At 33.3% G+C, this 13,811-nt stretch overlaps 1 protein-coding gene across 1 annotated transcript; it reads left to right on the top strand.

The window, feature by feature from the left end:
• The first annotated feature begins 451 nt into the window (after positions 1–451).
• LOC110903688 (ubiquitin carboxyl-terminal hydrolase 27) lies at positions 452–4,813 on the top strand. Its single transcript, XM_022149467.2, has 10 exons — positions 452–911; positions 1,135–1,261; positions 1,458–1,558; positions 1,641–1,871; positions 2,778–2,846; positions 2,940–3,068; positions 3,158–3,295; positions 3,384–3,446; positions 3,529–3,786; positions 4,395–4,813. The coding sequence occupies exons 1-10, from the start codon at positions 603–605 to the stop codon at positions 4,656–4,658; spliced, it is 1,689 nt and encodes a 562-aa protein (XP_022005159.1). The 5' UTR covers positions 452–602; the 3' UTR covers positions 4,659–4,813.
• Positions 4,814–13,811: the final 8,998 nt, after the last annotated feature.

The raw sequence follows: 13,811 nt of genomic DNA, 5'->3' as shown, positions 1-13,811 counted from the left end.
TTGTCGATTATATTCAACTAGTTAAATGACCAGGCCACAAAGACAAAAAAGAACTTAACTCAATTCAACTATTTTTGTTTGAATTAAAATACAGTGTTTTTGACCCATTCGGCCTAAAAGGCTCCCTTGTGACCAAATAAACTCAATCCAAGTGTATAATAATATAAAAAAAGGACTATGATTTTCTAATTTCATTAGTTAAGTTTTGACCCATTCCAATCTCTCTACCCAGCTCTTACCTGATATAATCCGAGAAAGTTTGCTATAAACTATTGTAAATTTTTAACTCAATCCGTCATGAGACGACATTTCCTAACCCATTCTAACATGACCTATTTCGTACTCTCGCTGATGAAAATTTTTAAATTCGTTACTGAACCGTATCCAAGTCATAAAAGGGTGTGTGTGGGTAAATTGTTTAAAAAAAAAATAACAAAATTAACAAATGTGAAAACCGTCCAACTACCATACACATCCGGGATGGACTGCAAAGTGCAAACCCTCAAAGGAATCAAATAAAAGTTGGGGTGGGTTTTGACAATCAAGTGACCGTCGATGACCCTAATTTACATCGGGAACCCAGTATTCCAAGATTCAACCAAATGAAAATTCAGGGCGACGTGAAGCTTCAATCGTTGTTTCATTCATTCAAACATGGGTTTAGAACCATCTCACACAACGCCCATTGGGTTACTTCATCTGGCTTCCAAATCTCTCTAGCAAGCAGCATCATCAGTGTTGCTGGTTTGATTTTAGCTCTAAAAGATGGCAGAGGAAGAAGGGGTTTTAACAATCTCTTGTTATCTTGGTCTGCATCCTCGGAGACTGAATCTTCACCGGAAAAAAGATTGCCCGTAGTTTCTGGCTTGCAGAATCTTGGCAATAATTGCTTCTTGAATGTAGTCTTGCAGGTATTGAATTTACCTGTATGTATTTTTTTTTTTTTTTTTGTGGAATTTATATAATTCTATGATAGTTTTTTTTTTTTTTTTTTTTTGAATTGGGAAACTGTTTATTAGTTGTTAGTAGTTTAAAGCTTTGAGCTTTGGAGTTTGAGTTTACATGTATATTTTTTTTATGGATTTTAAATAATTTTATGATAATTTTATTAATTTTGAGTTTGGAAATTGTTAGGCTTTGGCTAGTTGTTCTTGTTTTCTGAATTCTCTTCAAAAGATTGTGGAGGAATTTGAAGGTTCATCAGAGGGTGAACAAATTGGGGATATGCCACTTGCAGTATCTTTAAATGATTTGTTGCAAGGTATTAAAAATTTATCATTTTTAAAATATAAATTATTGGTTGTGTGTGAATTTAATATAATGGAAGTTTGAACAGTGAATCAAGGAAACTAGAGAATATTATTAAACATAAGAGTTGAAGTATTAAGCAAGTTGAAAATCTTCCTAAAGTCGTTTTCTTTTACGCTGATAACTAACGGGCTGATATCTTTTTGTAGAACTATGTATTGTTCGGCATGAACACAAAGTATTAAGCCCACGAAAAGTGATGCTTGCAATGTCTCATTATACACCAAACTTCAATCTAACTAGTCAGCAGGTTTGACTGTCTTCATTAACAAACTGAGCAATGCTGTTTACTTGTTTTATGATCCTTGTTTTATATATTAACGTTTGTTCAGGATGCAGAAGAAGCGTTAGCTCACATGTTGTCTTCTCTAAGAGAAGAATGCTCAGAATATTTTCCTACAAACCATAGTTCTCTAGCTGTCGCAACTGCGTCGAGTAACCGTTTTATTACTGTAGAGAAAAGGGTTATTTTTAGCGAGCTAGAAAGATGGACGCAAAGATATCTTGGACCGTTTAATGGGATTATTGGCAGCATTTTAACTTGCAAAAGCTGCTCGTTTCAGGTTGAATGGTACTTCTGTTATTCTTTCCTTTTCAGTAATCGCTACTTTCTTTTAATCTGATCGCATTAGCACATAGTTGTTGATAGCGAATAGCTGACGATAGCGACAAGCAACCTATACGCTACGTAGCGATAACGATGAAATAGCGGGCGCTGTTTTATGTTTAGTGATACACTAGAAGAAAATCTTAGAAATATTTTATATGTATATTATATCCAATTATCCAAATACGGTGTTTCTATATGTATATATAACAAAAACCTAAAATCCAGCTATTGTATACCTATATCTTATTGCTATTTATATTAAAACAAAATAAAACAAAAAAAATTGAAATCCCGGTATTAACTCGCTATGGAGGCGCCAAAATCAGATAGCAATGATTGAGCGCTTCATTACGCTATGAGCGCATTAGCAGTGTAGGTGGTATAATGAGTGTGTTGGATTTTTTTTGAACGTCAAATTTGGATCACTGACGAACCACTGGAGTATCATCGTGCCATCAGCAGAACCACCAGATCATAACCATCTCCACTAGGCATAATGCCTATACACCAATTCAGGAGGAAACTCAATAAATATGCCCCCCCCCCCCCCCTCCCTCTTTGTGGGAATCGAATCCAGGACCTATTGGTCTCAAAGCCTTATCCCACCCCCAAGATGCCACTAGGCTATAAAGCCATGGGCGAGTGTGTTGGATAATGGGCCAATAACTTAATACCCTTCTTGTTCAATTTTTTTTCCTAATATAGTTGGTTTTTATCAAATCTGATTAAATATACACTTTGGGTGATTTTGACCATTTGATATAAAGCGTATTCTTGAAACGTTTTATATTGATCCGTTACATAATGCAAAACGTGGATAATTTAAATTTAATTGTTTCTTGTTTTATTCGTTTTGCAGATTTCTCTGGATTTTCAGTTCTTCAATTGCTTATACCTTTCACCACCAACATATGGTGGTGGTTCTATCGTACGCATAACTAATATTTAGTTTCTTGGATTTTGTTGTTATATATGCTGCAAGAGTGACGAGCCAAATTAACATATACCGTTTTTGTATCAGATGCCTGGATGCTCCATAGAGGATTGCTTGAAGCGGTTTTTTGTTGCAGAGCGGATTGAAAATTACTTTTGCACTCATTGTTGGCATGCCACTGCACTGAAATATTTATCTCTGCTAAATAAAAATGAGGTGAGCTGACTTTTAATTTCATAACTTTTATTAAGGTCGTTGAACTGTACCACAAGTTACTAACATGGTACTTCCGCTCAAATTGTCAGACAGATATTGAAACGCTTCAAAGCTGTAGCAAGCAAGATACATGCGACTGCAAAGATCTACCATCTCTTGGATCATTACCTTGGTCAAACAGTTATTCTCAGACTTTCAAACAATTGCATATTGCACGTACTCCAAAGGTAACAAGTCAACGCATTTGTTTAGCCTTTACTAGTAATGTACACAGTACACACCCTCTAAATATATTCCGTGCTTACATTCTTCTAGATTTTGTGCCTAAACTTACAACGTGCGTCGATGAATGTATTTGGAGAATCAATTAAACTGCGGGTACTTTTATATTTTTGATTCTTCGCGTGCATCACTATTCTATCTTCCCTTTGTTATTGATGACTAGTGTTTATATGTTTAGGGTCATCTCTCTTTTCCTCTGACTTTGGACATGTCACCATTCCAAAACAAAGGAGTTGAAATAAAACATTCCGAGCAGAAGTTGCCATTTGGTAGACTCGTACAACAAAATCAGCAGCCGATTCGTTTTTCTGATTTTCTTAGATTACAAACGGATAAATTTACATTGGATAATATATACAAACAACCACCATTAGAAGATCCCGGTGACAGAGAAATTCAAGAGGAACAATATATCGCTACACATCAAGATAGCGAGGTTTGTCAGTTGCTTGTGTATATGTAGCATCAAACTAGAGGTGGACAAATGGGTTGGGTAACGGGGCAAAACTCAAAGGGATATTGGATTTAAATAACCCTAACTTTCATCATTTGGCCGATAACACTCCTAACTTATGAATTGTACCACGTCACTCCCAACTTTCAACTTATTTTCCTTTGACACTCCCAAATTAACTGAACCCTAAACCAGTTAGCTTTTTGCTGATGTGGCACTTGTTTAGTAACGTGGCATTTTGTGCTGATGTGGTATTTTTTGCTGACGTGGCTTTTTTGATGACGCGGCACCTGATGTGGCACTTGTTTAGTGACGTGGCATTTGGCGTAGGGTTCAGCTAGTTTGGGAGTGCCAGAGAAAAATAAGTTGAAAGCTGAGAGTGTTATCATTTATCAACCGAATGACAAAAGTTGGGGGTTATTTAAATCCAATATCTCAAACTCAAAAGGGCATTTTTTTTGGGTTGGGTTGGGTAACGAACGGGTCAAATGGGTTAGTGACAAAAGGGTAATTTTTGCACTGCTGGAAACGGGTTGGGTTGTTTGTATATGTCGATTCTCATGGTGCTTGCAATTGTATCACTTCTTTAGGTACGAGAGGGTTGGAACTTGAATCCGAATGGACATCATATCTACAATCTTGTTTCTGTTGTGGAGCACTTTGGAAATGCAGGAGGTGGACATTATACGGTTTATAGAAGAGTAATTACCGAAATAAAGAACTCCGAAAATGACCATTGTCATGTTTGCTGGGTTGGAGTTTCAGATAGCCAAGTTTATCGGGTTTCAGAAGAAGATGTTCTTGGTGCAGAGGCTACTTTACTCTTTTATGAGAAAGTTTCAGAAAGTTCATAAATTTGCACTTCAAGTTTGTAACCGAAATGGATGGAATTTCTTGTAGTTACTTTTTTGAAATATTTGAGAATTTGAAGAATTGGGTGTCCTTGACAGTTTGTTTTTCATTGACACATCCATATATACACATTGATACAAAGTAGTCGTTTAAATTATATAACCGTTCTTTTTCTCTTTCATAATAACTGTAGTTTTGTGCAAACTGAAGAAAGTCGGCCGGTTTGAGATTTATATGGCGCGTTTAATATATATGAAGAGTGATCAAATGAAAACTTATCTTTTGGAGAGTTTAAAGTAATCTTACAAGATTCCGTGACAACTTTTGCGTTGATATACAAACGTGCATGTCGTTAGAAAAGCCCGTTGATGATGCACACGTATAGGTATTGAAAAACTCGAACACAATATTAAACATTATACCTAGTTACCTGTATATGTGTAGTTACGTAAAAACTCTAAAAACACTATTACGCGTTAATGAAACAGTAATTAGCACAACCCATAAGTATTATTATGAATTATATTTCAAATTTACAGGAACTGGTGGTGGATGTCTTCTAACTCTATTACATTTATCCTTTCAACCATATATTTTATAAAAAAAATCTGTAACCGTGGTATGTGACGCCTTTTAACCAGGTCCATGTAAAAGCATCCCTCCATGTGTTTTGGTGATTCGTGTCAAAACAGGTAATTGTGTAGTACAGTTAAAACATGTCGAGTCGGGTCGACCACGAACACTTTTTTTGTCCATATATACTCTGTATATATAACTAACTAATCCATGTGTTTTGATTACAAAATGCAACATTCCCTTGTTATTATAGCAAAATAATAATCTTACTTTTTAATAAGACTAATTCAGAGTATATGGAAAAAGTGTGTTTGCCAGTGCCAGACTGCCAGCGTTGTTTAGATTCGGTTTGGCGGTGCTCATGATACATAGAAGCAATATGTCACAATCTTAAGTATGTTATATATCTTCAAGCTATTGCCATTTGTGCAGTGATGATGTTTTTAACCATTAGTCTCAAAACAACACAAGTTCTTCTTTTGTTAAACACTTTTAGTTGCTCACGTTTTTTCTGCAGCAAAACAGATGGACTAACGGGCCAAAACGAGTTGGTTAGGTTAACTTTTATAAATAGCAAATGCGTTAAATGTGCCACAATACTAATTTAACTCTTTTTAGTAGAAAGCTTCAAGTGTATGTCCAAACAGATGACCAAAAAAATCATTGCTTCTAATAATTACCTTGTATTTTAAAACTCTACTTTTATACAACTTATCTTTTAAGTAAAAGAAGCAAAAACAATTTCTGGTTGGTAATATTATCATAAACCAAGCAACAGTTTACCAATTTTAAAATTAAAGTAATACCTATGCCTAACCTCACATTTTTTTATTTCTTAATTTTTTTTCTTTTTAAGCTACTTCCCACATCGACTGGTGTACAAACTTTCTTCTACTTTATAATACACGTTTGGAGGCCAAATGTCACCGGGCTTGGTAGCGCTTGCCTGTAACTCAAGTGAGGGTATTAAAGATGGTTGAACAGTGATTCAGCCCTGCCAGGTTGGCTCCATTGGTGCACAAACTGGGCTTGCCCGTTCCAAGTTGTGAGTTGGACCATGTGGCTTGAGCGAAGGCTTGGGTCACGTGGTTCCTAAAGCAGGGGGCACTGCGTAAGGCTGGCTTCACAGAGCTGCGAAAACCCCTCGCTCACGACAGTGGAAGGATAACGAGCCGGGGCTCCATGGTTCCACAATAATCTGCTGGGCCGTCTCAAATGAACAACCATCTTTTTTACAGCCCTTGCAATTAAATTTTTTAACAATTGATTACTATAGTTGTGATAAATATGTTATGTTGTTGGTTAAATACTTCTGATGCTTTGTTTAGCAGTGACAAAGTGACCCTTTCGTTGATTTTTTTGAGCTTCAGTTTGCTCAATTTAGATACTTTCAACCCAAAGTTCATTATTTTATTGAAAATATATTTACTAACACTCTATAAGTAAATACAGAACTAGAAATATATTTAAATGTTAATACAGAAATTTTAGGCTGTGATACTATTGTTAAAACTTGTCATAGTTACATAAAATTTCTCAGATTTTGGTAGATAAAGCTCTTGTAACACCATTATCTGTTGACTATTGTAGTATTTGGTTTTTGGATGATATGTAAATTACTAATCCCTTATTTAAAGTCCAAAATACGTAAAAAAAAAATACTACCCATTCTAATATATTACAGTTTATATAAAAAGAAAGTACCGTTTCTATCCCACATTGATTGCTGAACAATCTTTCCTCCGCTTTGTAGTACACGCTTACAGACAGTGTGTCACCGGGCTTGGTAGCGCTTGCTTGTAACTCAAGCGAGGGTCTTAAAGATGGTTGGACTGTGACTCAGCCTAGTCAGGTTGGTTCCGTTGGAGCATAAATCGGCTTGCCCGTTCCAAGTAGTGAGTTGAACCATGTGGCTTGAGCGAAGGCTTTGGTCACGTGGTTCCTAAAGTAGGGGGCACTGCGTAAGGTTGGCTTCACAGAGCTGTGAACACCCCTCGCTCATGACAGTGGAAGGATAAGTCGGGGCTCCATGGATCTATAAGAATCTACTGGGTTGTCTCAAATGAACAACCTTCTTTTTTGTTTGTATTTACTACATTCAGTTTTGAAAGAATTCACTCTCTAGAACTCAACCAAAAAAGCCTGCCTATAGCTCGGTTTAAAGGTTTATCTCAAATTTTCGAGCCCAACGGGCTCTTAGGCTGTAAAAAGGTTAAACAAAAAAATATACTCTTGTTGTGTTGAAAGAATGAATAAAATTGGCAACATGTTCAATAGTTAAGTTTAAACCATCGCACCCTTTGATAACCAATTTAACGTAAACCTATGGTTTTGGTGATATCCATACTTTCGTTTATTTCCTTTGCCGTATGAATCGAAACCATATACTCCTAATAACTCCACTAATCCTCGTTGTCTTTGTCTCTTGTTTGTTTGTTGAAACTAGTTTTGTAATAAACACACTCCTAATAGACTAAAAATCTTGCTAATGAATATTGTAGTTCCATTCATTGGTTAATTTGTCAATGCTGTTTTTAATCTTGATAGCTATACCCGTTTGTATGTCTTAGTGGTTCCGTTATGTTTCTTGGGAAAACTGAGCCAACTTTAGGCTAAAGTAACATTTGGATCAATTTTGCTTTGTGAATGATGAGCTTAGAACATGTTTAAAGTAATAGTGGTCTCGTGTCATCTCAACACCTCTTCAAACACGCTCTTACCCTTTATAAAATGCGACGATGCATTTAGATATTCAAGAACTGTGAGAACCGTATAAATATTTGTACATAGTGTTAGCCACATGTAATGACAAAGCAAAGAGAATGGATTATACAATCATTAACGGTATTAATATATCGCAATTAAAGCGGTATGTATTATACTTGTGTTTATTTCAGATTTATTCATAGTATGAAAAGTTTTGTAAACCCACCTCCTTGGCTCCTTGACCTTAGTTGGACATAAAAGGCATAGACATCTCAAGCCTAGTTTCTAAGAGGGCCTTTAAATCCCAGGCATAGCCCATAGGGCTGGTTAAGCCCAAATGTTATAGTTTGGCCCATAAATTGATGCATGGAATCCATTTATAAAGTATAACAAATTAATAAGATTCTCGGTTAATCAAACCCCAAAGGATCGTTTATCCCATCTGTAATCTGGATATGTGAAATGTGTAATATAATAACTAATCAAGTAAAGCACGGTTTTCGTTTGTGGTTTGGCCAACATAACTATTTCAGTTCATTAGTTTAAGTTTTTCTCAGTTAGATTCAGAAAATTTACACCATCTAACTATTCTATCAAATCTTTTTGAAATGATTAAAATGTCCTTAATAATTAAAAGAGTAATCGAACTATCAAATCTTTAACTTCCTTTTATTCGTTGTCTATCGATATTGCCCAACTTATTTCGATGTTGCAGTTGCACCACCACCACTTCTAGCAAAGCCGTCACGCCTAACCTAAGTGAATGACCAGTAGAAGTCAAAGTGTAATTTAGATAATCAACCAAGAATTTCTTCAAAGTGTCATATTTCTGCATCTAACACGACTCCAACTGCTTTTAATGATCCATTATGAACATACATACCCGTCAGGCCGCCATGACCTTGACCATGATCAAGATACAACAAGTATGGTGGGGCCTAACGACAAGTATCATCACAAGCTTTTTTCAAGATTAACCAAATTGGATTAATATTCCCGTATTCACTAGGTGGTTTCCAAAGAAAGAATCTAAGATCTTCTTCATTCACTCCCAGTAATACCTACAAAGCCTAGGGATCGACTCAAATTCTTTGGCTTTTGCAACACCCCAGGTGTCACTTGTTATATTTGTATGTCTAAGAGTCGACGTTCAACACTGCTAAACATGTACGATCCAAAGAGTTACACTTTAGACAATGATTAGGAATGAAAGTCATTTTTAAAGGATACATTCCTTAATTTGTGTCTAAATAAAAAACAAAAACTGTAATATTAATCTAGTAAGCATAAAAATCATAAAAATTACTATTTTTAAAATAGGTAACATTACATTGCAGTCATAAAAAATGCATAAGTAGGTAGATTTAGGGTTTATAAAAATGTAAAATAGAGCTTTTGGGACAATTATATAGATTTAATAAAAAAGGGTAAAGTGGTTATTCTCAACACTTCAATGATATTAGCTTTTTTAGGACTAGAAAAATATGAAAATCAGGTCATTTTAATGGTAATGATATTTAGTAACTATTAACATAACTTTATACAAAATTAATTGAGTATTTATAAAAATTACGAGTGTAAAGGTAAAATAGTTATTCTCAACACTTCAATGATATTAGTTTTTTTGGACTAGAAAAGTATGAAATCATTTATATAGTATTGATATTTAGGAACTATTAACATAATTTTATACAAACTAACTGAGTATTTATTAAAATTACTATAAATGATTAATTTAAAGAGAGATGAAGTAACATTAAAGTCCCTTATAAACTTTAAAAGGACATGTCAATACCGAAAACTAAATAAAAAAAGGTATATATGAAAGTTATAAAACAGAATCTTCGTATATATATGAAAGTTATAAACGAAAATCTTTTTGTACACGTGTCACTCTCTGGTGCCTCCTCCCTTTTAATAAGAGTATTACATATTAATTTTATACACAAAATATAATATAACTAGGTTAGAACCCCATAAATGTATTTTTATATAACAAATAATATAAAAATATATATATCTTTAAAAATCTTGTTTATTATACGGGTTAAATAAATATAATTTTATTTATCAAATAATAAAACAATATATAATTAAAAATCTCGTTTATTATATAGGTTGAATAAATGTAATTTTATATATTAAATAATAAAAAAATATTGTATTTTTAAAAACCCCGTGTATTGTACGGGTTGAGCAAATTTAATTTTATATATTAAATAATGAAAGAAGTTACATATTTAAGAATCTCATGTGTTATACGGGTTGAACACATGTAATTTTATATATATCGAACAATAAAAAGTTATATCTTTATAAACTCTATGTATTATATGGATTGAATAAATCTAATTTTATATACTACATAATAAAAAAAAAGTTATATTTTTAAAAACCCCGTGTATTACACAAGTTGCATAAATGTAATTTTGTATGGTAAAAAATAAAAATGTTATATCTTTAAAAAACCGCGTTTATTACACAAGTTAAATGAATTTAATAAAAAAATATATCTGGTGGCTACTTTTCTTGGTGTACGTAATCATTTTTCACATGTTTTGCCTCCTAGGATTTTTTGACTCGTTAACATTAATTAATTTTACCTAAGTTATTTCTGATCTCTAAATTCTTAATGATATTTCCCTAACAACTTATCCATCTTTCTTCTGTCTATAGCTCCGTTTTAATCTCCAAAATAACATCTTTAATTTTACTAAATTATTTTATAATATTACCCACTCATTTAGAGAAATTATTATTATTATTATTATTATTAAATCGGATAAATATTTTAAAATATTAGATTATCTCCTATACGAATTGTTTAAATTTATATTAAATTTAATTTTATAATTATCTTTTAATTGAAGGCTTCAATGAATGACACGTGTCCCTTTATTGGTTTCTTTTATTATATAGTATAGATGTTAATTAAATAGTTAGAGATAAACGTCTAAATTCAAATTTAAATAATAATTATCTATAACAAATATAAATGTATCAAATAATATATTAAGTATAATATTATTTAATATAGTTAGAGATCAAACATATAATTTCAAATTTAATTAATAGTAAATTACTTTTTGAGTCCCTATGTTTTAGTGGTTTTAACCACTTGAATCCAAAATAAAAAAGTTTAACTCTTTGAGTCTCTAACCGCTTATTCACACCCTCTATAAAAAAAAAAATCAAAAAAACCTTTTGTAAGGTTGAGTTATCTAAGTTCTCACAACTTGTAGAAGTTTTCATTTTACCCTAACCATATATATTTGTTAAGATAAAATATATTATTTGGATATAAACTATAATCTAACTTATAATAAAAGAATCCAAATAATGCCACATGTCATTCTATTTTTCAACCTCATAAATTTTTTGTTTAATATATAATATATAAATTTCTTTTAATATTAATATTAATTAATAACCAAGATATAGATATAACTTATTTTTATCCTTATCTTTATCTAAAATTAATAAATAACTTCAATTTTACAATTTAGACCCTTTGTTTTTTTACTTTTAACCCAAATTCTTTCATCTTTTGCAATTTAATAGCAACTTTTTTTTATTTTCAATTTGGTTCACCATACTTTTCATCTTTGCCAAGTTTTTTCATTTCATTCCAAACTTTGTGAGTTAAGCATCGCAACGTGCATATGGGGTTCACCATTTTTCGCATATTTTTTTCCTGTTTGACTGATCCGTCGCGTCACATCTATTTTTATGCGTTTGACGAGTTCATCCAACACGCGGGTCCTGGATGGACTTAGTTATGTTTTTCTATGTTTTACGTTTCGGTTTAATTTTTCAGCAACGAGTGTGCGTGATTCAAAGATTTTACGTCTACTTTTCGCTCGGCGTTATTTTTTTCCGTTTTTATTTATTTTGCTTTTACGAGCTTTTCTGGTGTTGGTGATCGCTGGCAATGATATATTTTACGACAACCGCTGTCAAATCACATGTACAAGTAACGAAAATATAACTGTTCTTTATTTTTACTAACTTATCTAAATAAGTCATTTCATTAATAAAGATTATATACAAGTTTATAATTTACATTTTTCATTACTCAACCCGTGTAATACACGGGGTTGTAAGCTAGTTCCATTAATGAAAGACAAACAACTAAATTCAAAACATGAAGATACTAATTATTTTTACAATTATTAACTAATCGTGGTAATTTGATACTCGCAATGATCTTTTGCTACTATATTTAAATTAATATATAAAATAATTGCTTCTTTATAAAAACCATTTTTTAGTAAATAAAAATTATAACCCCATTAAGTATTTCATTTTTTTAGATTGTGCTTTTATGATTTTTTTAATAACGAATACAAATTATTTGAGAAAAATTAAAATGAGTGTTAAACAAAAAGAAAATTATAAATTTAGTGTAATACAAAAAAATATATGAAATCATTAATAAATAATCAAATTAAACATATAAATAATCATTATTCAACCCCGCGAGGCCGCCTAGTCTAGGCGTAGGTTTGATTGGTCATGAGTAGGTCCCCAGATGGTCAACACGTGGCCCCGAAATACTTATCCGGTCAAACTTAAGTTGACACGGCCCGCGTATACATACCTTATGGTTTACGCGGCCCGTTTGGAAACCTTAAAACTTATCCGGTTAGTTATCGAGTTGTAGCGGCCCGCGTAAGCCATAGGCTTACCCTTACGCGGCCCGCCTGAACCCAATTTTCTTGATTTTTCATGAACAGTAGGGTTTCAAGGTCCGATTTTGTATTTATGGGTTATTTAGGGACATTTTTGAAGATCCTTACATCCTTCCCACCTTAATTAAAATCTCGTCCTCGAGATTTATTGAAATAAGTGAGGATACTTTTGCTTCATCTCTTTCTAGCTCCCAAGTATATTCAGGTCCTCTTTTTGAATCCTACTTGACTTTGACTAGCACTAGTCTTTTGTGCTTGAGAAATTTGACTTTTCTGTCTTCTATCTGCAGTGGCTTTTCTACAAATTTTAACCTTTCATTTATCTCTACATTTTGAAGAGGTACTACCATGGATTCATCTGATAGACATTTCTTGAGATTGGATACATGAAATACATCATGTACCCCAGCTAGTTCTTCGGGTAGTTGTAAACGATAAGCAACTGGTCCTATTCGTTGAATTACTGGAAATGGTCCTATGTATCTTGGACTCAGCTTTCCTTTCTTACCAAATCGTACGATTCCTTTCCAAGGAGAAACTTTTAAAAGTACCTTGTCTCCGACTTGAAACTCTAGCGGCTTGCGGCGATTGTCTGCATAGCTTTTCTGACGATCTCGAGCCGTTTTCAGTCTTTCTTTGATTTGAGTTATCTTGTCAGTGGTTTCTTGCACAATTTCAGGTCCTCATAGTTGATTTTCTCCTATTTCTGCTCAACAAACTGGAGTTCGGCACTTGCGTCCATACAGTGCTTCGAATGGGCAACTTTGATACTTGAATGATAACTATTGTTATAGGAGAATTCAATTAAAGGTAGGTGATCATCCTAATTTCCACCGAAATCAATCACACATGCCCGGAGCATGTCTTCCAAAGTTTGTATCGTTCTTTCACTTTGTCCGTCTGTTTGTGGATGATATGCAGTACTTAAATTTAGTCGGGTTCCCATTGCTTCCTGAAAACTAGTCCATAAATGGGAAGTGAAACGACTATCTCTATCCGATATAATGGAGAGTGGAACTCCATGTAGGGATACTACTTCATCTACATACAACTTGGCTAATTTCTCCATGCTAAAGGTTTCCTTTATGGATAGAAAGTGAGCTGATTTGGTTAATCGATCCACAATTACCCAAATCGCATCATTACCTTTTCTGGTTTTGGGTAACTTAGTAACAAAATCCA

The sequence above is a fragment of the Helianthus annuus genome, chromosome 14 (genome assembly GCF_002127325.2).
Source record: "Helianthus annuus cultivar XRQ/B chromosome 14, HanXRQr2.0-SUNRISE, whole genome shotgun sequence".
NCBI lineage: Eukaryota > Viridiplantae > Streptophyta > Magnoliopsida > Asterales > Asteraceae > Helianthus > Helianthus annuus.
The sequence above is the reverse complement of the archived record's forward strand: the minus strand, read 5'-3'. Positions and strand labels throughout refer to the sequence as shown.